At 42.0% G+C, this 26,675-nt stretch overlaps 1 protein-coding gene across 1 annotated transcript; it reads left to right on the forward strand.

Annotated features, from left to right (window-relative positions):
- The first annotated feature begins 7,289 nt into the window (after positions 1-7,289).
- On the forward strand, positions 7,290-22,696 carry LOC144732150 (oligosaccharyltransferase complex subunit ostc-like). Its single transcript, XM_078613478.1, has 5 exons — positions 7,290-7,393; positions 9,515-9,639; positions 10,514-10,607; positions 10,924-11,121; positions 22,436-22,696. The coding sequence occupies exons 2-5, from the start codon at positions 9,519-9,521 to the stop codon at positions 22,455-22,457; spliced, it is 435 nt and encodes a 144-aa protein (XP_078469604.1). The 5' UTR covers positions 7,290-7,393; positions 9,515-9,518; the 3' UTR covers positions 22,458-22,696.
- Positions 22,697-26,675: the final 3,979 nt, after the last annotated feature.

Below are 26,675 nucleotides of genomic sequence, written 5' to 3' on the forward strand. Positions count from 1 at the left end.
CTGCCTTTACACTATGAACTGGTCTTTGCAATGAATAAAATAATAAAGCGGTTATGAATGCGGTCTTGGAAATCACAATATATTCTTGGAAATGGTGATCACATCACATTTCCCGGGAGCAAAATAACGGCCCGATTTGATTCTTAAATAAGTGCTGCGAAATTATAATTTTAAATGCGCAATACGTACGTTAATAAAGAGAGAAAGTGGTTATGAAAATGTACTCTGGCAAAAATCAACATTTTCTTGGAAACGGCGATCACATCTCATTTGCTCGCAATACATAATGGGCCTAAATTTTTGTGTAATAAGTGCTTCTGCTTAATAATGTGAAGTATGCCCTTAATTGCACGCTGCTTTGTGATTTCAGATAGGTATACAGATATTTCAGCAGTTGAGAAGCACACTTTTTTTAAAACGAGTGTCCATTGCCATATCATTATAAATTAAGGTGCATTCATGTGTGTAGCATTCCAAACCGAAACAGCACTTCAATTACAGTTATTGCTTTTGATTGTGTTCAGTTTAAGTAGTGGGGATGATTTATATATATAACACTATGGTAACATGATATCAAAATTTAAATGATGTAAAAGAATCACATTCAAAGTTAAATTGATCTTATTAGCTTCTAAAAAATTAACCCGTAAAAACAAAGTTTTTCACTATAAATCCTTTATATGCGTGGCGGCTAGAGTCCTCTCGTCCTCTGCCTTGAGATGGCTGCCACCTATGGGTCAGATGATTGCCTGCCACCATTAAGCAATTGGTAATTAAATATAAAAAAAAAATTCCTAAAAAGTGTAAAGTTATGGAAAACATTTTTCACGAAAATAAATTGTCACGCACAACGAGTCTGTGTGCAAAATGTCAGCTCGATTGGATCACGGGAAGTGGGTTAAAAAACGACTGAAAGATTTGCACGGTCGTAAGCGCGCAAGCAAGCAAGTGAACTTAATATAAAGGATTTAAAAATATTAGTTTACATATGTTTCATAGGAAATCCATCTACAGTGCCGCATACGATGCAACATGATTGCATCATTAAAGGCTGCATAATGTTGAAGCTTTGCATGCATTGCAGCCAAAGCATGAGTAATGTACACGAGCGTAATAATTTGTTATTTAAATAAAAAAACTACATTGGGCATACCATACATCTTAATGTTATCTTTTTCATGAGTGCCCAATGGCATATACAGGGGTGGTCCAAAAGTCAGGACACATAGGGTTATGATATTTTAACAAATGTTTAAACAGACTTCCATCAACATTAATGAATGCATTAATTGAAATAAATGTTTGGCTTTCTCTTTAAAAGATTACAGGTGTAACCTTTGAACAATCATACATTGTCTTATCTCAATTCATTCAGGGTTTTTGGTCGAGTTTTGTAAGCGACGGATTTGAGGTGACCCCATAGGAAGATGAAAAATAAATATTAATGATAACAAATAACAAAATATAGGCTTAAAGAATAAACAAAACACTTAACGCCAGTGTTAAAATAAATGATATTACCCTATTTGTCCAGAAATGTGGGCCACCCTGTTTATAGTATATACAATCTGTCAACCCTGATGCAAACCATCAATGTTCTCATCGATATTTATCAGTGATATCTCCTGCAGTTTTGTATATGTATTATGCACAACCCTTTCTCAATCCACTGCTGAATGAGAGCCTCCAAATCACACGTGGGTCGTGGAGGGTTTTTATTTTTTACGATACTTCAGGGGCCGTCCATAAATGACGTCACGCACCTAGGGGGGGGGTCAGACATTTGTGACGATGTGTGACGAGGGGGGGGGGGGTTGAGAAACATGACGTCACGTAAAAATGCGCAACTTTAAATAAATATAGACAACACGTTCTACTTTATTAAATAGACTTTTTTAATAAATGTTTTCTCCTACAACATCAGAGTGCAGCGCCACATTAAATACGCACTACAATGACAATAGTTTAAAGCGATTTAAAGCATGTTTTATTTTCAAAATGGAAATATGGTTTTGGGGGGGGGGGCAGAGCTTTGTGACGTCATATTTGAGGGGACGGGGGTCTGACTTTTTCTGACGCCGTGTGACGAGGGGGGGGGGTAAAAAATAGTCAAAAATCGCGTGACGTCATTTATGGACGGCCCCTCAGTGTGCTGGTCAAGGCGGGCTTGTGAAAGCGGAGTCCCAGGACCGGTGCAGATATCACTAGCCCCTGATGTGAGCCATAGTGCCAGCAATTAAACTCAGGTCACCAGGTTCATAGTGCGGTGCACAAAGGGAGCATACCAACCCTGTGCCATCTACTGCCCTACACGGTGCCTGTGATTTAAAACAAGTATAACCCGTAAAAACAAAGTTTTTCACTATAAATAATTTATATGCGTGGCGGCTAGAGTCCTCTCGTCCTCTGGCTTGAGATGGCTGCCACCTATGGGTCAGATGATTGCATGGCAGCATTAAGCAATTGGTAATTAAATATAATATTTTTGTCCTAAAAAGTGTAAAATTTTGGAATTTTTTTTCACGAACATTAATTGTCAAGCACAACGAGTCTGTGTGGAAAATGTCAGCTCGATTGGATCACGGGAAGTGGGTTAAAAAACGACCGAAAGATTTGCACGGTCCTAAGCAAGCAAGCAAGCGAACTTAATATAAAGGATTTAAAAAATTAACCCGTAAAAACAAAGTTTTTCACTATAAATCCTTTATATGCGTGGCGGCTAGAGTCCTCTCGTCCTCTGGCTTGAGATGGCTGCCACCTATGGGTCAGATGATTGCCTGGCAGCATTAAGCAATTGGTAATTAAATATAAAAAAAATTCCCTAAAAAGTGTAAAATTTTGGAAATGTTTTTTCACGAAAATAAATTGTCACGCACAACGAGTCTGTGTGGAAAATGTCAGCTCGATTGGATCACGGGAAGTGGGTTAAAAAAACGACCGAAAGATTTGCACGGTCGTAAGCAAGCAAGCAAGCACGCAAGCAAGCAAGCAAGCGAACTTAATATAAAGGATTTAAAAACCAACGAAAATGCGCGCGATCTCGTAAGATCTCGGAAGCTAAGCAGGATTTTTCAGTGACTATCACGCATTGTTGGTGTTACATGCGACGCGGGGAGCGGTAGTGTAGCGGTTAGTGCGCTGAGTTACGAACCAAGCGTCCAGTAGTTCGATTCCCGTTCACGGCCAACACCTGTGACAATTATCTGAGCCGGTCCTGGGCCACGCTTAGGTCGACTCAGCCTCAAATGAGTACCTGGTGCGGCGGGGAAACATGGCCACGAGGGAGACAAAGGCGGCCGGGTGTGGTGCTGGCCACCCACTCTCTCGTGTGCCGTTCCGGCCTTCATAGGTGCTCGCGAACAGCACTTGCCCCAATAGTTGCCATTATGCCAGTCGTAGCATTCGGAATGTGAGGTGTTGTGTTACTGCCATCTACAGGATTATTACAGAACTGTATCTGTGCAGTGGTCCAATGGATCGTAGAAGCCACGTGTGTGATCATTACCTGGGGTGTTGGAGTTAAATTCGTTGAACCAGGTGAGAAGAGGATAGTCTAATTTTACAAGAGTGACTTTGGACATTAGTCTGGCAGTTGGGGGGTGATTATTGCTATGTATAACCCCTTTTGAGAACTGTACTTCGCGGGTAATATTCAAATGTGCTGCATTTAAATGCTGGCACTGGCACCCAATGACATACTCTTGCGAATAACGTCAGGGGATCTGTCATGCGGCGAGATGTAAAGCCACGGTGGCTAAATGTTGAATACCTCGCCTGGTATACAGGAGGTTGTGGGTTTGATCCCGACCCTGACACCTGTATATCTGGCATTTTAATTTTCACCCCGTGGTCACGTGGATTTGTCTCCGAGTCCTCAGGATTTTCCCTCCACAGTTAGAATCAACGTGCTTTCAGAGTATTTGCCTGCTATACATTTGCATGCGATAAGCCACGTCGTTGAACTGTTATTTTTGGCCAGGTAGCTTCTCAAAAAGAGCAAAATAGCTCAGTGGGCCTTACCAGGTAAAATACAAATCGCTAATAGTTAAATGTCCACTGTAAAGCAGACGAGGTGCAGTGACACTCAGGGTGGCCACTGGAATCTCGGCCATGTGACCACCTACTGCAGTCATGATTCATGTCTATTCTTGAGGCTCACAACACTTTACATCAAACGATGCGTATGAGAATCGTCGGCTTCCGATATAAGGACAAATGAATGCAAATGGTACGCTCATGTTACATTTTGGCTATGGAGTGAATAAAACTATGCAAACAATAAGACAGAAAAATATGAGAAACAAATGAGGTGGTAAAAACTGGATTATAAAACCTATTATTAATCGAATTGCATCCCTGTATTGTGATAATTCATGAAGTTGTATAAATCTTCACATTACAGTTGTGAGCACAGCAGCTCCAAACCATAATGCTGAGCTCCCTGAATTGAATAATGTCCCCCAGGTCCCTTGAGTTCAATAATACTCTGTGTGCTCCCTGAGCTTAATGCATTAATTATCTCCAGTTGTGCGAGTTCGTGCTAAAGAGTTTCCTGCTCAGGTGCATCCAGCACATGCTGGTGGATGTTTCTGTTTTTTTTGTATGGAATTTTTGTTTCCTAGTGTGACACAGCCTTGCAGCCGAATTCAAATTGGCAGCTGCACCTTGAAAAAGTCACTTGCGTAGGTTTTAGCGGTCGTGCCGAACACGGCAAGGTGTTCGACGTTTCGCTGCACGTTACGGGGGAACTGGTAAAGTACTCTTAGTTTTTTTGGTAAAGTCACGTAGGTAAAAAATGAAAATAAAATTGATACATTTTATTTGTATTAATTAAAATTAATAAATTATATTTTTATTAATTTTAATTTCATTTTTTACCTACGTGACTTTACCGAAAAAACTAAGAGTATGAATCCTTGCAGTCACGAAAGCTTCACATCTAGAACTGGTAAAGGTCTCGAGATTTTTTTTCTGGCCGTGAAGGTTCACTTTAGTTGGCTGCGTTTAATCAACACTTAACCTCTGTCCCGGATGTAGTACTGTAATATGGTAATACCATAACAATTCTTTGCCCATATGAATACCTCAGCAAAAAAATAATAATCCATCACTGTGTGTTTTTGTAAGTGGGAGGAAACCGGAGTATATCTGGTATAAATCCAAAAAATATGAAAAGACCACATTGCAGGCCAAGCCAACAACACCTGATATTCCCAGACAGCCTCCTGTCCAAGTAATATAACCAGGCTCAAATATGCTCAGCTTTCAATATTTCAAGAGGTGCAGTAAAGGTGATGTGTTCACAATTCGTGCTGCAGTTATAACTAAACAATTAAAACTAAACTATATATTTTTTATTTTACCAGGTCAGACCCACTGAGCTATACAGCTATTTTCCCCGAAACGACCTGGCCACAAATGATAGCTCAACGAAGTGGCTTATCATGTGGAAATGTATAGCAGCCAAATACTCTAAAAGCATGTTTCTAAATGTCGAGGGAAACCCGGGACGACCCAGAGAAAAATCCGCACGACCACGGAGAGAACACGAAAACTAGAAAAATATACGTGCGTCACGGTCGGGATTGAACCCACAATCTCCTGTATACCAGGCGAGGTAGTTAACATCTCGCTCACCCAGCACACCACATCCAGTACATCTCTACAGCATACCAATTCAACTGCATTCAGTCTACCAGTAACCCGGTAAATATCCAGTGACAAATAAGCCCTCTGTACCTTTGTTAATACCAAGGCCGTAATCTCCATATATATAAAAGGCAAAGTAGTGATTATTATAATATATATTGGGGGGGGACACATCACCCCAAATATTCAAATATGCTCAAAATGTCCCCCCCAATATATTGCTATCAAAAAAAATTAATTTGATAAACCTTGGCCACAATATCTGGACTTGTCTTCATATAACAATGCATAGATTTCTGTCCATATGATTGTGGTTATGCTTGTACTTTATTAATCCCTAATCTCTGCCATTACATACAATGAAACAAGAAAAGGTAAAAAAGAAAAAACAGAGCAATGTAATACGATACACTGTTAGACATTATTGTGAAAAATAAATAAAGAGTCCATCCCATGTGTTAGTGACATTTTTTAATATTTTAGGCAGAAAATTAGTTTTCAAATTAAGATTTTTTTCTGACCCCCTGAAAATTTTGGAGCCCCCCAATATTGACTCCATGGTTACGGCCTTGGTTTATACACTTTAATAGATCACTGTGCGTACAGTATTCCATCGTTATTCACAAACTTGCTATCCGCGATTTTCGCCATCCGCAAATCACATCTGGAACTCCACTCGACTACTGCATCGAGAGAGGGAGAAAGGGATGAGAAAGAGGGATGCGAGATAAAGTGATGAGATAAAGGTAAGTTCATTTATGAACTAATCTTGATTTGAAGCTTTCGTGACTGCAGGAATCCATACTCTTTGGTTCTTTCGGTAAAGCCACGTAGGTAGAAATAAATGAAAAACAAATCACGACGTTTCGATTGCAACACAAGCAATCATCATCAGGTGGGAAAACCACAGCAATATTTTTTTTTGCATTTATAAACTATTATTTAATACTTAATTTTGTATTTACGTTATGTTTATTTTAACCGATTTTTTTTATTTGTGTTATGATACATTTCACGTATTTCATAGATTACACTGGTCAACAAAAAAAAATCATTTTTTTTCTGGCCTGGACTTTTGCAGCTGTTTTAGACTAATTTCAGGGTGCTGATTCCAAATCTGATCTCAGATTTTCTCTATCACATCATTTTTATGCTATTGGCATACCCCATTTTCATTGATTTTACCCGAAATTAACTCACTTATGATTGCGAGTCAGTGACTGCTTTAGTGTTAAAATATGGTGCTGTATTTTTAGGATAGTGTGTTTATAATATAATTTTATGTAGATATCCACATTTATTTAATATTATTCTTCTGCAGTTTTTATAGAAAATGCAATATTTGATATCTCAAAAACCTGATGTGATAGACAAAAACTGATGCCAGATTTGGAATTAGCACTCCAAAATTACCTTAAAACCGTTGGAATACCTTGTGCCAGAAAAAGTGTGTTGACCAGTGTTATTTACGTGTAGCACCAACAGTGCCCTCTCATGGACACAGGTGGACTCACAGGTTTGGTCAGAGAAGCCTCAAAATGTCACGACAGAGCACACGTTGCATTATCTTCGTGTGAATACACCCACCTGTTGCTAATGCTTTTATTCTCACGCTTAAGCGGACGTGTCCCAGTCGGCGTCACGTGCGTGTAAAGAGAAAGAGAGAACTCGTCCCGTACATTTAACGGCGGGGCACAAGGGCCACTGTTTCCCATCAGCCAAGTGCCGCTGTGTGTGTGGACAGGTGAGCGGAGGGAAGCGTGTTGCGTTGACATGAAGCAAAGGGATAGACGCGAACGGAATTGTTGATATATGAGGATGTAAAAAAAAAACAATGTTTGACTATTGAGAAGTTTCGTCGACCAAGTCGTAATAGTGTTTGTGACCTTACGAATGTTGGATAATCATTTTGGTAGGGGTACATTGTAAATAAAATTGTTGCAAATCATCCATGACAATTGGCTTTTTAATCGAAGTGTTGTTTTAAGTGGTCAAGTATCAAAGTAATGTTCATTCGCGTGAAAAATATGAGCTGTGCATTGTTGTAAAATGTTGCAATTTATTTTTTGCCACTATTTTTTGCATTGCTTTTTGTATTTCCATGCTGGGTGTTGAATCCTGTCACCGAGGACCGCAACAACCGCTGAGCCATATGTTGGCCTCTTGCAAAAAAATGCAGACTTTGCGTGATATCCGTACATATTCCATTAAAAATCGCTTGAGCCACGAAACATAATTTGTACTTATAAAGCGTTCAAATGTGATCACTTCTCAAGACGTTGTAGAGAAAACACAAAGACACGCGTATCGTATGGATGTATGTGGAACTTATTTCGCACCGTATGTAGCCAACCGTGCTAATCGGAGGTTCAGGGGAAGGACAATAAAAAGCAGGTTGTGAAGAAATGAGTTTTCAATCTAAAAAACGAGTTTAGAGTTATTCTGCAGTGGACAAATAACAAGAGACACATTTTATTACGGTCAAGGGAAACCTTATGTGGAGCAGGCATCCTACGCATGTCCTATCAGTGCCAATCAAAAAACGTGGACAGATGCACAAGGTCAGTCATAGGCAGAGGAGAACTGGAAGGTTTTAAAGCCTGGACTTGAAAAGATGGATGGAGTCAGTAATGCAGACGGCCTGATGATGGTGGGAGTTCCAGATCGCAGGGGCAGCAGCAGCAGAGAAGCAGTGACCATATTCTTAGGTTTTTTCGGTAAAGTCACGTAGGAAAAAAATTTAAATTAATAAAAGTAAAATAAAAATATTTTTTATTTTACTTTTATTAATTTTTATTTTGAATCCTTGCAGTCACGAAAGCTTCAAATCTACAAGCAGTGACCACCCACAGTGGGGAGGTTCAACGGGGGCTTAGATGGAGAGGACACCTTGGTTGCTGGAGCTGGTGGCAGGCGCCGGTGGTTAGGGAGGGAAGAGGTAACTGTGTTACGCCACAGGTCACACGAGTTCACGGAGGATCTGGAAGAGGGTGAGTGTGATATTGTAGTTGTTGCAATATTGGCTCACACATCTGGGGTTCTGATGGATCAAACATTACGTATGAAACCCACATTTTCAGTTTTATATTTTCTACTGATATTCAGCTCAGTTGAGAAAAGTCAAATTGTCTAACATGAGGATTTGGTTTTTTTGTCTTTGGTGGACTCCTGGGTTTTGAGCCTGAGACTCGGTGGTCTGCAATATGCATCACATTAGCTCTGTGAGCCCACCAGCCAAGTGAGCTGCCATGGCATAATGTTTAGCACACATTGCTTGCAATCCCAGGGCCCAAGGGTCTTTATCCTGCAGTTGAAACTCAAATCCCCACCGATCTCTATCCACCCAGCAGTAGAAACTGGTGCACCACGAGTTAGTCAATTGGCAGAGCGTACGTGATGGGTTAAAGTGTGGGTAACACCTACATATTCCAACACTTCGTATGAAATGTTGATGAGTGGCTCAAATACCCTCCGTAGTTAGCTCGAGTGGAGGCCCTTCCACCTGCAGTGGCTGTGAACAAGCAATTGCGAGGCTACACCTTTACCTATTTCACCTACCAAAGACAAAGACCCCCCCCCCCATACAGTATAGCTTAAACATACTTGTGGGACAAGTGCTGTTAGCGAGCATTTATTAAGGCCGGAACGGTACACGAGGAGCGATATTTACACACTGCACCAGGTACTCATTTGAGGCTGAGTCAACCTCGGGGAGGTCATAAAATCGTCACTGGTGTTCGTGGCCGTGAGCGGGAATCGAGAACTCGGATGTGCCGGGTTCGTCGCGCGGAGCGCCCACCACGACACTCCACACTACCAGACGACACGACTTTACTCGCACGCGTTGTGATTGGCTTCGGTGCAGGACAATGGTGGGACAAGTCATAGAGTGGCCGAGGGTTCGGATAAAGAAGCCCGGCTGGCTGGTGATCCCTTCTGCGACGACTGCGTTCATCGCAACTATGATCGGTTACTTCGTACTTGTATCAGGTGCGGATGTGCTTTGCGCGTGCGAGCTCCACTGCGCAGAAGTGGCGCTCATCCGCAGTCTACTACACTTTCCTATTTTGATTTGAGGCTTTCGTGACTGCAGGAATCCATACTCTTTGTTTTTTTCGGTAAAGTCACGTAGGTAGAAAAATAATACATTACGACGTTTCGATCGCAACACAAGCAATCGTTATCAGGTGGGACAACCACAGCAAGAAATCTCTCGCCTACTTTAGCAGTTTTTTTTATTGCTGTGGTTGTCCCACCTGATGACGATTGCTTGTGTTGCGATCGAAACGTCGTGAGCTATTATTTTTCTACCTACGTGACTTTACCGAAATAACCTAAGAGTATATTTTACTATTTGTTTATCTTTGTTTGCTCAGGATAAAGACTGCGATTGTGTTAAAAGTTTAAATGTTATAATGTAAAAATATATATTTCCTTTAGAGCTATAGTAATTACAGGTAATTCAATGAAAATTCAGATTTTTTTTGTCAAGTTAGTGTCACTTTTCTTATGCAAGCGTTTTAACAGAGCTTATCTCTGTAATCCTGAGCCAATGGTGGGAATTATTTTTGATCGTAAGGGCTGGTCTCATTGGAAAGCCACTTTATATATACATATTATGTACAATGTTGCACTAAGTTTACTAGGTTTGTTTTCTCATTCTTTCATACCTGATGACGGTTGCTTGTGTTGCAATCGAAACGTCGTATTCTATTATTTATTTTCTTTTCTTTCTACGTGACTTTACCGAAATAACCAAAGAGTTACAACAGTACGTCGCAAATATCAAAGCATCATGATTACCTGTTGTTTTCGACTGTTCATATTTCTTAAAACACAAACTTGACCCTCGATCGATTTGCAGGCGTGATATATGACGTCATTCACGAACCTCCGAGCATAGGGAGCGCGATTGATGTTCGCGGACATCAGCGCCCCATTATCTTCAAGGCTAACAGGTCAGTGGCAACCAACGGTGTCATTTGTGGAATGACCAGCGTCTCAAACACAACTGGGATTTGTACGTTTCCTTGCTTATTCTTTGCAGACACTGCTTTGTCTCGAGTTTGTATCTGAATTCGGTTCCCACACCTGGCATTTATTTTAGCTCTCTTCCACTATTTACTCATGAAATATGTGATAATTACGGAACCTTAACGGGGGGCTCCCCACTGGCAAAAATAATAAGAGCCTGAACAAAAACTCTACACACAACACACATTCATAAAGCAAAGGTCTTCAAAGTTCACTCATGTGTTTGCGGTCCATCTGCAGCCTACATTCGCAGTACATCTTGGAAGGGTTGGCTGCCGGCATGCTGTTCTGTGTGGGAGGCCTGGGCTTTCTGCTGATGTTGGCAGCTGAAAAGCCCTCTCTCTCACGCCTGCACCGCTACCTGTGCCTCTCTCTGGGCTGTGCGTGCATGCTCGGCGGTTTCCTGGCCTCCAGGGCATTCATCCACATCAAGTTCCCGTGAGTTGCGCCATTCTTTCTAAGTTGAGGGTGGTCGAGAGATGTGGGAGGTATAATCTGCGTGCCGTTGATGTTTTTTTTAACAATTGAATGGTAGAATACAGAGACCGCCATTTGTCTCTTCACATACAAAATATATATATTTCATTTTTGTTGTCCGTCAGCCCACTGGTTTGCAGACAAATGAAATCCAGCAGTATTTGTTTGAATAAGCAAACTCTGGAATGGTTTTGACCTCCTGGGTCTCATCAGCAGAGTCAGGCTTTTTTAAACAAATGTTGCTGGGTTGCCAGATGTTATTGGCAGGAGCATTCCATCTACATGGATGGAGCACAGTTCAGCCAAAAATGTAATACGAGTTTTCACCATTAAATGTAAAGAAGGTTAAAGTAAAATACTAATTGCACTTGAACAAAATGGCATTGTATAGGGAATGTTTACATAAAAGAAAATATCTGTTCATTTATCAGTGTCACTTCACCTAATTCTTATTCAAGGGAAACATGAATTATAACCCTACAAACCATACACTGGAGTGAGTGGCGGTGCAGTGGTTAGCGCACTACACCATGAATGTGTCACCTAAGTTTGATTCCTGGCCACATTGGTATCAGTGGCATGTGACATCTGAACCAGACCTGCATCAGCCCCTCCTTCCCAGCTCCCCCCAACTTCTCAAACTCACACTGACCTGTAAATATGCACATTTAAATCTAAATCGAAAACTAATTTATTTAGAAGTGCTTTTTTGTGTTTTGCTTGTTGTCCTTGCCCCGCACCTCCGATTAGCGCGGTTGGCTACGTACAGTGCAAAAGAAGTTCAACGTACGTACATACATACAAACATACGGGCTAGCTTGAACCCAGGATTTCAGAAGTGCAGTGCCAGCTCAGTGTTCTTACCTTTGAGCTACTTGGGAAGCTTGTAAAGTCACCTAAATCTTTGACCAGGGAAAAAATACAAGGGAAGCTTAAAATGACAGAAGTGGCCTATGGTGGCAAGATCAAATAATACTTTGCAATTTTCTATTTACAAACCTACCCATGCACATGGCCCAATACTAACAATCAGCTAAACACTACGGAATGTCAGATTAAACTATTCAACCAGAGCAGCTGGAACCGTTTGAAACATCAGCCCCTTATTCTTGCTACTATAATTTCATGCTTTATTAGAAAAAAAAGTTTTGCTGGCTGGCTTCATGTCTGGACTCCTGGCTGGCTGGCTCGCGCAAGAGAGATTGATATGGGAAAGGGAGAATTTGGAATAGGAAGAGCAAGTGTGAGCGGTTAGAGAGAGAGAAACAGGGAGATAGGGGGAGGGAAGTGGGTGAGACACAGTGGAGGGAAGAGAGGAATATAGAGGAAGAGAGAGGTAATAAGTAATATTTTAAAATACTTTTTTTTAAAACACGCTTTAATGAAATGTACCCTACTCGTAATGGCACAACTCCACGACTCCAGGAAGTAGCTGCAAAGCTTGCCATAACGTAAGGGGCCGTGGTGATTTACAGCCAACGTCAGTTGAGCGTGGACAATTCGACCCAAGCCGAAACATAACGTATACAAATTAATGTTATTTTTTTGATAGAATATAGTATTGTCATCAGTATGACATAAGTATACCAAGTTTGCAGTCGATACCACATTGGGAAGTGGGTTAAAATTGAGTTACAAGATTTGAGGATACGACAACAACAACAACGACAGACAGAGTGAGTTAAATAAAAGCATGTAAAAAATGGGACCAGAATAGAGAAACAACTAGAAATGAAGACAACGTGGGAATTTGAGATACATTGGAACATGCAGCATAAACAAGGCAAAAGAAAAGTCGAGTGAGACAGGGCTCTATATAAGTAAAAGTTTTGCTAGTTGGCTTTCTGGCTAGGAGGGACAGATAGTCACGTCCAAATGACGTGTGGGTTGCCTTGTCTTAAAAAAAAGAATAACTCCATCCTAACACAGGCCCTGCAATTGTATTAGAATTACAGAAATACAATTGGCGTGGGATTCAACTTCAAGTTGAATGAAACCCAAGATGCGGTAATGGGTCCATGTGCAGTTTAGCGAAGCGTGCACTCCCATACCACTTAAAAGCCATCGGAGGCAATTCAGGGCCACAACAGTGGCTGACTGCCAGCACTGTACAGTTGTGCACATTTCACCGAGCCTACAAACGTACGTGGACATTTCTTCGATGTCTCTTCGGGCTGCGCCACACTAGAGTCGGTGAAGGTTTGCGAAGTGGTGGTGGCGAGTGGGCTGGGATTCGTTCAGATATCAGTCGCCAATGATGCTGTTCCATCTTCTTGGTTCTTTCGGTAAAGTCACGTAGAATGGAAATAATAAAATAATAAAACATAATAAAATAATTCTCTGTGAGTATTATGTGAGAATTATTTTATTGGTTTATTTTTATTATTTTATTATTTCCATTCTACGTGACTTTACCGAAAGAGCCAAGGAGATGAATCCCTGCAGTCACGAAAGCTTTAAATCGAGATGCTGTTCCAGTGCCGGGAATCAAAAGCAGGTCGTGCTGGGAGCGAAACGTCAGACAAATGCTGAACAACACACGGTACAACCCGAAATCGTAGCGAACTGTCTATACAGCACGACCGTGAAAACGTATTGGCGGTAGTACATTGACATTCTGTTGTAAATGTTAACACAACACAGTTATGTATAGCTTCGCAGACCGCCCTTTGAACCCACACATCCGAGTTTGATTCCCGGCCATGGGTAAGCACGTGAGGGGCCACCGATGTTAAAACCTTCACGACCAGTTTCGATTTAAAGCTTTCGTGACTGCAGGGATTCATCTCATTGGTTCTTTCGGTAAAGTCACGTAGAAGGGAAGTAATAAAATAATAAAAATTAAACATAATAAAACAATTCTCACGACGTTTCGGCCACAACGCAAGCAGCCGTCCTCAGGTGAAAACCAGGTCTGTCGAGGCGACAGCGTCTGAATGAGGCGACAGCGTCTGAATGACGCTGTCGCCTCGACAGACCTGGTTTTCACCTGAGGACGGCTGCTTGCGTTGTGGCCGAAACGTCGTGAGAATTGTTTTATTATGTTTAATTTGTATTATTTTATTACTTCCCTTCTACGTGACTTTACCGAAAGAACCAAGAAGATGTCACGACCAGTGTGGTGAAGTATGGTCAAACAACCCCCCCCCCCGTGATTGGCATATTATGTTGAGACCTTCATCCAGTAGTGTATGGCCTAAATTATGTCAATTATTATCGTGATTATTATTCATTACAGTATTTAATAACATGTTTTAATATGTTACCTATCACCGAGCATCTAAGTGGTTGGGAGAAATATTAATCTACGAAAAAAATGATTGACTAAATTAATATTCATTGTAACAACACACTGAGTATTTGGAGGGTTAGTTAGAGAGGCTGTTGGATACAAAAATACAAAACCCTTCCATCTCGACCCAAGTACCTGCACGGGAGTGCATTATACACAATGCAATTTCCACTCGTACCACCCGGTGGCACCAATGCTCAACTTATAGTACCAATGCAGGACAGGAATTGACAATGCAGTATTTACTTTTAAAATAAATAAAGTACAATAGCAGCAATGTACTGCAGAGTCGTTTGTCAGTCCGACTCTGGATGAAAGTCCCTCACATGACAAGGCAATTATGGCGTTCATCTTCTTGGTTCTTTCGGTAAAGTCACGTAGAATGGAAGTAATAAAATAATAAAAATAAAACATAATAAAATAATTCTCACGACGTTTCGGCTACAACGCAAGCAGCCGTCTTCAGGTGAAGAATGAAACACTGCCAAGCTTGGAGCGTATATATAAGCTGGGTTGGAGGTGGAAGAAGAAAAATAAAATTATGGGGTTGTTGGATGAAACTTCAACCGCAGTGGTTAGAGTGTGGTTTGCTAAAAATGGGGCACCCGATAGGATTGCTGTTCCCCGGTTATTTTGGTAAATTTGATTCCTTCTTCATCTTCCACACGTCTGTCCCACTCACGTGCGGTCCGCCCTCCTTGCCAACCTTCTCCACGCTGCCCTGTCCTGCGCCACATCGCCCCCCCCCTCCCACCTCTTTTGCTGCCTTCCTCGTCTTGATTTCTTTCCTTCCACTTGCATCACTTTGCACCTTCTGACCCACACGATTTTCTCGTTGTCTCTCCACATGACCGAACCACACCTGAGCCTTTTCGCTCTCGTCTTCTCTGTGGTCTCTACCACATGGCGTCTTCCTCTCCATTTCTCACCCTGGCCTTCCTTGTGAAGACTAAACATCCACCGCAACATCCTCATCTCTGTGACTGCCGTAGCGTGGTCCTTCCTATTTATTGTGCCCCAAGCACTCGGCCCCATACAACAGCACCGGCCTCACCACCGTCTTGTACTATACACTACACTATACACTACCCTATACACTACTATACACTACACTATACAGTACTATACACGACACTATACACAACTATACACTACACTATACACTACTATACACTACACTATACACTACTATACACTACACTAGACACTACTATACACATTATACACTACACTATACACTACTATACACTACTATACACTACACTAGACACTACTATACATATTATACACTACACTATACACTACTATACACTACACTATACACTACTATACACTACACTAGACACTACTATACACAACTATACACTACACTATACACTACTATACACTACACTATACACTACTATACACTACACTATACACTACTATACACACTTTTCCCTTCAACCAAACTGGGACCCGCACACCACACTAATCATCTCGCGCCATTTCAGCCATTATGATGGTAAATTTTATTGCATCAACCTATAATTGGGTCCCATTCCGTCCAAGACTGCAATCTCCATGCCACTGCAGTTCACGATGTCCACCTTGTGGTTCTTAACGATAAACTGACAAATGCGACGCACGCTTATACTAAACATAATGCAGCAAGAGAGGCGAGCAAAGGCACCGCACTTGTTTGTTTGGGGCAACATGTTTACTTGTTGCAAATACAGTACTACATTTCTTGACTTGCCCAGAAAATCCTCACTGAATGTCAGGACTTGTTTTTCACAATTATGCTGCATTGGGATGTTTGTCCATTATTAACATCGCTAGTGTTGCACGTGGAACCAGACCATAGCACCGGGACAAACAAATACATGAACAACATCGGCACAGATGTCAGCAACCTTCCTGCTGTACTGCCTCAGGCAGGCTCTTCATGTGGACTGAATTGCGAACGTGAGCACTGGGTGTTGCTGCGACTGTACCTGTCCGCTTCCTCGATTCAAAACAGATTTTATTTTTTTAATAAGTTCGTTTTAAAGTGTAGTTTAAAAAATTTAGTGTTAATGTATATTGTACGAACTGGCTCTGCATTGTGTAAGTGGACAATCCCAGTACTTTAAACAGTACCCAGTGAATATATAACGTTGGGCCAACGTTCACCCAACATTGGGCCAACGATTCAAGCCACGTGCCAACGTTGGCTCAACGTTACATGTCCACTGGGTACTTGCCGGGGGGATAAAACGTAACGACGCTGCATGGCATCCATTTTGTGACATTTCTTTTAACGATCTTACAATAAGACTGGAACCCAGTCCAGTGCCGAGACATGTTCTCTCGAGTGTAAAAGCCACCCACACCCCCCCCCCCCCAATGAAAATGGGTAAAGGGCCATGGGCATGACTTGTACCTGTGCGCTTGACGGCAGGTCCCTGTGAGGATAGGCACATGTTTCTAATTACGAGTGGATCAACACCACATTTAGTACAGGGGTGTTCGGTTTTGAAAACTGATTTCTCTATAACTGCTTTTTGTGTTTGGTTTTATGCCCTTCCCCCGCACCTCCGATTCGCACGGTTGGCTACGTACGGTGCGAAAAAAGTTCAACGTACATACATACGTTAAAGTTTCCAACGCTCTGCACGTACACACACCCCTTCCAAACACGCCTCGAGTGGACTGGCCCCCTAATTTACAACATGACATGTTTTAGACGCTAAACACAGTGTTCGCAGTGCACGTACAGTAGAACAAGAAGCCATTTATGTATAAATTGTTGTTTCTGTTTGAGCGTATTCCACAATTTAATGGAAAATACTTACGGTGCTGAGGTTGGAGACAGTGAATTGCTTACGATTTAGAGGATGATACTTTGAATTAATTAAAGAGCACAATTGTCCACAACTCATTTGCAAATAATTTGTGCCATATGAATATTGAAATTGGTTAGCCTGCTGGCAAAACTCGGAATCAAATGAACGTGAGTTCATACCCTGCAGGCCAGCGTGAACCCCAGTCCCATTATCATCATCATCGTCACCGCCTCTTGAGGTCAGTCAAATGAGCACTGCCTGTTGAGGCTGCACCACCCGGTGGGAAGTTGACATCCCAGCAAACGGAAAATTAGGCTAACGTAGGGCTCACCTTGGGTTTTACTGCACAGTTATTAAAATGTGGAACTCCCACCACTGGTCCTGGACTGCAGGGTGAAGATAAGCGCCACACGGGAGGGGTGGTCATTTAGCAATGGGAACGCTTCGTCTTATTGATCTGACATGAACTCTGGTCATCCTAGCAGCAGCGGCTTTTGGCTGGCCATTGAACGAAGATGATTACCGCATTATGCTTCCAGATGCGCTTCTGCAGCCATCTGGAACGATCTTCGTTCTGGTATTAGGAAGCCACTGGAGCTATGCACTTTTAAATTCAAATTTAAAACTCATTTCTTTATAACTGCTTTTTGTGCGAAAGAAGTTCAACATACATTCATACACGGCTAATATCAGTGGGATGTGACATCTGAACGAGACCTGGACACGCCACTTGCCCAACCTGTGCTGATCAGTGTCACGTTCACGCAACTGCTTTGTGCCGCTCTTACGAATCACATTGTGAGCTTTCGCATCGCGTGACACCAATGCGATGCACTTAAAGCCAATTTGCTGTGATCACCTTTGGTCATAAAGTAAGAGGGTTATCTTGTCGTATAAAAGCGATCACCCAATAAACTCACTTCAACAAACGCAACGGTAGGACTTTATATGACTGTGCTTCCTTAAAAGCAATGTAACCTTGATTGTCAATTGTTTTCTCTGGATTAGAATTGCTTTTTTTTCTGTAAGCTTTTAGGGAGTACGATGGACATTGTCGGGCAGTGGTGGCGCACGCCTGTAACCCAGCACAGTGGAGGCGGCGAGCGTTGTGAAACTTTCCTTCCTCTGGGCGTTCAGGAGGTGGCGTTTCCTGATTCGTCCAGAGAAGGCGCTACAGAAACACGTGGACTCCACTTGTTCCGTCTGTGCGAAATCGAGTGTCACTCCAAGCGCGCGTAGATTTTTTTTTTGTATCTGGGTGCTGAAGTTTCCTCCCACGCATAAACAATGTTTAATTTGCCGAAAATATCTTTACATGTAGAGGACTGTAGAGCGTGGGCAATTTGCTGTTGTCTTTCCCACTTTTCTGTGGTTCTTCGAACCTCTGAGTCGTTTTCTCTCTCTCTTAGCCCCCCCCCCCTCCCGATACGTTCCATTCATTGGCTACCACATTCTGATAAGCTCCCCCCCCCCTTAACTTGTATTTAAGAGCTTTCATCTTGAATCCCTGCCTCACTTGATGCAGCAAATCTGTCTGTGACGGTCCCACCTGATGACGGAGACTTGTGTTGCCTCCGAAACGTCGTGATTTTTTTATTTTTTTTTTTAATTAATTTTAATTTCATTTTTTACCTACGTGACTTTACCGAAAGAACTAAGAGTATTCTCTCTCTCTCTCTGCGAGAGTGAGCGAACACTGTGTGCGTTACAAGTCGACATTATGATACGCGTTATTATGAATCTAACGTGCAACATTGAAAACCTCCCACTGGCCTGGGTTAAAAGATGCATTGCAGTACAGGTTAGATGTAATCAAGTTGTAATTATTATTCTGGGTAGCCAATGCGTTGTTATTTCTTGAATTAGATGCGGCACTTTATGAGCCGATTAAAACCCGAGATAATTAGCTAGAATGACGAGCCAATCTACAAATGAATTGGCCTTTGAACTCAGTCAGTCATACGCACTATTGCTTCGAGTGGGTGGATTCATTTTATCAGTTGTAATGACAAAGGATCCAATATATGCATTGCTGGCGATCATTAATGGTTCATTCGTGTCTTTTCTCAAGGGGATGGATATTGTTTTTGCTCGAATCGCCATTCTAGAGTGACCTCCGTCAACTCTCGTTCGACAGTGTGAAACGTGATGTGACTTTCAAACTTAAGGAAACAAAACTTGGGCCAAACATCGCCACCCACTCCAGAGATCAGCCTGACATGAATAACACTGTGGTGGTTGCTTTTCCACAGCACTTAATAAAGATTCCCTTTGAACAGCAAAGTAAACCAACACAAGTTGCCTATTATATCCAGCTCCCACGCCGCGTATTTGCCAATGGAGGTAACCGAATAATGATGCAGTTGCCATGTACTCTGGCATTTGTAAAGCGCTGGTTTATAGCCCGATAGACTGACACATGCTTGTATTTCGCGCCTTGCGTTTGATGTCAGTTCAATTTCTTTCGCACCATATGTGTGCCAACCGTGCTACTTGGACGTGCGAGAGAAGACAAAAAAAGAAACACATAAAGCAATTATAAAGAAATAAGTTTTCAATCCGGATTTAAAATTGCATAGCCCAGTGGCTTCCGTATATCGGAAGTAAGAGCGTTCCAGACGGCCGCAGAAGTTCACCTGAAAGCGCGGGATGCAGTGACTGTCTTTGTTTTATGGAGAGCCAAAAGCCACCCTCATGAGCATATACAGCTCGTGTTGGCAATCCACTGCTGGATGAGGGCAAACCATGCATGGTCTGTTGTGGGGGTTATTTTCGTATACTCCACCACGCTGGTCAGTGGGAGTTTTGTCCTGCCCTCGACTGTCCACAATGCCTAATTTTATTATTTTTTACCAGGTAAGGCCCACTGAGCTATATATATATCTGTTTTTAGAGGCCACAAATTATAGCTCAATGAAGGTGCTCATCATGTGGAAACACACACATTTCCAAACGTGGAGGAAACCACCGGAGGACCCGGAGAAAAATCCACACGATCACAGGGAGAACGTGCAAACTCCAAATATACAGCAGGCGTCAGAGTCGGGATTGAACCCACGACCTCCTGTCTACTAGGCAATGTAGTTAACATCTCGCTACCGTGACTTCCATGTAACGTTACAAGTGTAATAATGTCGACTCCGCCTGTCCTTTGCACAATTCGATTACCTATACAAGCATTATCCAGGCTCATTCCTATTTAGCTTCGGCGATCTAACTTTATCCGTCTGTGTTTGGTCACTGTTTATTAAATGATGTTGCCTGGGTGTGTGCGGTGGTGCCTGATTGTAATCCAGTCTCTTGGAGCTGGGATTGGTGGTTCGAAGAGAGATTATCACATAAAGGCCGTTAAACATCTGTGGCTTGGGCTGTACTGCCTACAGCAGGGGCGGGGAATCTTTTTTCTGCCAAGGGCTATTTGGATATTTAAAACATCATTCGCGGGCCATGCTAAATTATCAACTTAAAAATTAGCCCGTTATATTTGGTCAAACATTTAATTAACTCACCCCTAATGTGATGGCTGTAACTGCTTCTCTTTGGTGAGGCGTGTGATGTTAGCTGGTATTGATGATGTTGCTACTCGCAACTGCTTTTCCAGGTTTGCTCCTAGATTTGTTGAATTTCGAGTCCTGCCTGCGGTTGCCTTGGCAGGGCCACACCAAATGATTTCTTGGGCCTTATACGGCCCGCGGGCCGGACATTCCCCACCCCTGGCATACAGGATACAGTACATGAAGTAGGGTATTGACCTATCCATATGGACTTTGAGTGTTCCCTCATCCCGTGGGTGTTTTTTTCCCCCTGTGGTTTGGTCCAAATAGTGATATGGTGAAGTGTGTTTGAGTAACCCAAGTTCACCTCGGTGAGAGGGAATCAGAGTGCCAGGAAAAGTTACATGTTTGGAGAGATCACTAAAACTTCACACACATGGCCAACAACCTACTTGATGTACTTCCATACTGATTGATGTCACACAGTCTGAATTCAAGCCATTGGACGAAAGGTTTTGAATGGTTAAATTGCTTCGAGCTGCATCTTGAATATCTCCACTTCAATGACCATATTTACAAAACCATCAGTGGTGTTGCCCACTCAGACTTTGAGGTAAGTAAATATATTTTTTATTAAAGGTCTCAATAGATTATTACAATAACAAAACCTAACACATTTGCCACAGAGGTGGAGTGGCCTGCCTTTTTTAAGACAGTGTTATTGACGAATGTATCGAGTTATTTTGTTTAAAGCGTTTGAGCAACGCGGCCAATGCAGCGGCATCACCGAATCATTTGTTGAATTGATTTTACAGCTGCATTCAAATGATTTATTTTTGTGGTTTAGGTCGTTTTTTTAAAAAGGATAATGATGTCAGTGCAGATGACACAAGGATGCTGGCTGCATTAAGAACTGGATGAATTACTTTCCGGGTTCATTTTTTATCACCATGGTGTTCAGACTGCAGCAATGAATCAACAATCCTAAACATGTCACTTCAATTTATGCCCCATGCTATGCAACAATGGGCAAGTGTCTTTATTTACAAGTGCCTCAACCCACCGTGTGATGAAATAACAAAATAAATAAACAAGATGTCTCCTTCACGTATCCATCTTTACACTTAAAAAAATATTTATTCCACAAACCATCGGCTGCACGACCTTCTGCCAGTTGCATCATTTTGGCAGCATTTAATCAAGACAGGCAAAACCTGAAACGGTTTCGACACACATTTGCCTCGTCAATAGAATCAGGCTCACTTTACGATATGAGGGGTCCAAGTTGGATAATTTAAGTTGATTTCAGTCAGTCATTTTGTGGCTTACTGATTTGCTGTTGACTATAAAGCATCGATACCACAGTTAGTTTATCCATAACAGAGAGGGGTTTTTTTGGGGAGGGGGGGGGGGGTAGTTGGCTGTGTCGGGTGGTGGCGGGTTCAACGACACATTTATATATTAACACAATCTAACCCCCCCCAAAAAAAATCTGTATTATGGATACCACAGTTATCTTTAACTCAGAAAAAACACATTTCACAGTCTCCCCACGCGATGTCAACTGCCATTCGTCAAATAATACAGTAAAACCAGGGAGCTTGTGCTGACGCGTGGATGTTATGTAAAAATTCTGATTATGTTACGTGAAAAAATCTAAATATATTCTTTGTGTCTTACAGGAGTTACCTCAGAAGCATGTGACAAGAATTACAAAAGGGCATTCAACACCATCGCTTTACACGCAGCCAAAACAAAATGAAAATAATACTTGCACGGGGACGAATATTATTTACACAACAGAGCTTATACATGACCCGTGCGTGGCTAATGATTGTACATGTCAGTTTATTTGAGTTTTCTTAGACGTTCTATGGTTTAGCTTTGGCTCAAACTGTATAGGCGTTGAACATTTTGGAGTGATTAAAGTGTGACTAATATGCTGTTATTGCAATGTTGGTGGGGACAATTAATCACACACCATAGATTACCCTGAAGTTCAATGCTCCCATCATAATCATCATCGTAATTAATTTAACGTTCATGGCATAGTAACAGTTTTGCCCCAAGGAAATGTGCTCAGTCTCAAACAAGGCTTTGGCAAGCACACAGTGTACTGTCATACGATTTTTATTTATCAAGTGACTTAATGTGACTACGTCTCAAGATGCTTAGGGACCAGGAAAAGAGATATGTGTTGTCTTCTTGGTTCTTTCGGTAAAGTCACGTAGAATGGAAATAATAAAATAATAAAAATAAAACATAATAAAATAATTCTCACAACGTTTCGGCCACAACGCAAGCAGCCGTCCTCAGGTGGAGAGCAGGTCTTTCGAGTAGACTCTGTAAGACGGCTGCTTGCGTTGTGACCGAAACGTCGTGAGAATTATTTGATGTTTTATTTTTATTATTTTATTATTTCCATTCTACGTGACTTTACCGAAAGAACCAAGAAGATGGATCCCTGCAGTCACGAAAGCTTTAAATCGAAAGATACGTGTTGGTTAATGTCAGAGGGCTCCATGGTGGCGAGATGTTAACTACCTCGCCTGGTAAACAGGAGGTTGTCGGTTTGATCCCGAGCCTGACGCCTGCTATATATTTGTAGTTTGCGTGTTTCTCTCACCGTGGTCGCATTGATTCTTCTCCGGGTCCTCCAGTTCTTCCCTCCACATTTCGAAACATACGTTTCGAGTATTTGTCTACTGCTATACATTTCCACGTGATAAGCCACTTCGTTGAGCTATCATTTGTGGCCAGGTCGCTTCTGAAAAAGAGCTACTGTATATAGCTCATTTGGCCTTACCTGGTAAAAATGTGTTTAAAATAATTTCATATCAGTTCGAGGTTTTTATTTAGACTACCAGTCAGAAGCCACCGGGGCAATGATACTTCTTTTCCACCGTACAACCGATCCGCTCTGGGGCCATGCCTGGCGCGGCTCAGGAAGCCCCAGGTTTTTCCACCGGCGGAGCCAAGCCATGCCATTGACGTCACCTGCAGGGAACGAGTGTGCGATGCCTGTCGATGACGTGCGGTGACGCCGTCTCCTCGCAACATGCTGGCTGACTGGACGCATCTTCTGTGCCCCGCCGTCATTTGTCCTCCCTGCCGTTGCCCGAAGCTAAACCCGGATTTTCGTGGTGTGGTTCCAACTCGACGTGGCGAACAGCCAGTGGAAAACAACGATCACTGTGAGGACCCCGCTTTGGCTCAGCTCAGATGTGCCAGTGGAAAAGCGGCAGAGAGGGGTGCTGTATAGATGAATGCCTTTGCTGAGGGAGACCTGGGGTGTCAATGTGGAAAGGAGCGTGGTGCCCATTCTTTACGTGATTTTTTTTATGTGTGAATGAATTACACTGGTGAAAATGTTTGTTTTTAAGTTTTTCAATTATGTATTGGCTCAAATTCAATTTCTCGGGCAAGTGGTGGTGGGAAAATGGATTTTGCGGTTAGGTGAGATGCCACGAAGAAAACAAGTCTTCTTCACACGAGAAGCCTGGCAAGGCGTGACGGGAAATGTTTGAGCAAATGATTATATGAGAAAATATATGAGCAAATGAAATATATGAGTAAATACATTGGCACTGGCTGCAAAGCCCACGCAATACAACGAATTGTTCCGTAATATAAAAAAGTGCAAAATAAACGTGCATGCCAAATAAACGACACAGTTGTGCGCAACTGAACAACATATATTGGTACAATGCTTACACTGATACAGAACAAAATAAATTATATTCATGAAAGCGGAGGTGTAGGAGATTTTGCAGTGATGAGTGAACTCCACCGTGAACCTGGTGATGAAGGTTCGACTCCTGAGTACGGCGAACATCAGTGGCGAGTGATATCAGAACCGGTCGTGGGCATCCCCTTTCGCCAAACCACATTAATCAGTGCGGTTGAAGTATGGTCAAACGACCCCCATGTAAATATGTATGTTGAAATTATTTCGCACCACACGTAGCCAACCGCGCTAATCGGCGGTGTGGGGGAAGGACAACAAACGAAACACAAAAACAGTTCTAAAGAAATGAGTTTTCAATTTTGATTTAAAAGTTTCACAGATCCAGTGACTTCCTAAAATCTGAAGGAAGAGCATTCCAGACGGCCGCAGAAGTGCATCTGAAAGCGCGCGATGCAGTGACCGTATTTGTTTGATGGACAGCCAGAAGCCGCTGTGATGGTTTATGCTCCTTAACGAGATCAGCAAGGTCGTTATCCAGCATGGGATTGACAAAGGGCTGTTAATTTTTAATATATCCATGTTATATGTTATCGTGTAAAGCAATATAAAGTGAGCGAAATATTGTGAAAGTGTAACATTGGTGAAACTGTAATACGAAGGGTGCACATTGGCCTGCATTTGTAATACAATTTCGTGGGGTTGTATTACAGCTATACAAATAATCATCGTCATTAGAGAATAATTTCCCTGCATTTCATGATCAGCGAGTGAAAGATGCATTCTAATTGGAAAACTGCACTAATTAAGAATTATGGACAAGAAGACTGATCCATAGGTTGCCCGGCTATCCATTATAAAAAATATAAATTATACAACAAAAAAAACAACAACAATACACTAATCTTGTTTGGCACGTAGGCTTTCGCAACCAATATTATTTATAAAATAAGTATTTTTGGTATAAAGTCGCGTAAGTGTAATGTATCATTAACGACACATTTATACTTAATACAGTCACCTTCTTGAAACTGTGCACGTATCAGGACATTGCTAGATTAAACACAGGTTTCATTTTCCATGAGACACGTTTTTCTTTCTTTTAACCATTCGCACACTGTGAAAGTCACGCCCTGAGTGCACTCCCCCATGAACCTGGTGACATGAGTTCGCCTCGCATCTTTGTTATAAATGATAGTACTCTGATTGGCACTCTTTATCCCACCATCAGCATCATCGTTGCTTAATGCTTATACAGCATCTCCCATGCACTACATCTCGACGTGTCCTGACGCAGAGGACACCCTCAGTGGCAGCTGTCCCTGTGTCACACAGGGTGATTGCAGCACCGGGTAAAGCAAGTGGGCATCAAGCAGTCTGCCAGTAGGGGGTCAATGTTCTTGTTGCGGCTTCCCAAGTGTTTAATTTCCAAGTCAAATTTCGATTTAAAGCTTTCGTGACTGCAGGGATTCATCTTCTTGGTTCTTTCGGTAAAGTCACGTAGAATGGAAATAATAAAATAATAAAAAATATTATTTATTATGTTTTATTTTTATTTTTTTATTATTTCCATTCTACGTGACTTTACCGAAAGAACCAAGAAGAGGAATTTCCAAGTCGTTTATTAAACTTGGCAAATTTTGACCGGGATTCCAGCTCGTGGCCTCGTATTTTTTAGAGTAGCGTCATGATAGTTTTTTTATTAATGTATTTATATATACACTCGTTATTAAATCATGCAAAGTGTATTTCAGAAAAGAGGGAGAGAAAAAAACAGCGGAAAAAGTTTAACAAACTCGACGTAATAGACACCTCAAAATTAGGGACTAATCACAGGCCGTCCGGGGCTCGCTGCCCTACTGCGGTAGGGGAAAGGATTGTGAGCAGTGCATCTAAGGAAAGGGGGGGGGGGGGGGAGTTTTTCAAGTTTCAAGTTCATTTATTAGGTATAGCCCTGTGAGCCATTCGGCTCTTGAATCGGGTGCAACCGCAACAAACAGAAAACAAAAAACATGAACAAGAAAACATCTTAAAGTGACTTTGTGCAAACAGAAAATCCAAGAAAAGACAGCAAAATATTGCAGAAAAAGCAACCGTACACCAACGGGAGAACATGGAAGACAGTGGAGGGACCGGGAAGGCCGTCATGGGATCATCCTGCACGTGCACAACATTCTTTGGCACGTGTCATGACGGGTTCTGCAGGACTCGACCATGTCCGTCCACAGTGCTCGCCG

Source organism: Lampetra planeri, chromosome 41 (assembly GCF_965212315.1).
Source record: "Lampetra planeri chromosome 41, kcLamPlan1.2.h2, whole genome shotgun sequence".
Classification (NCBI taxonomy): domain Eukaryota; kingdom Metazoa; phylum Chordata; class Hyperoartia; order Petromyzontiformes; family Petromyzontidae; genus Lampetra; species Lampetra planeri.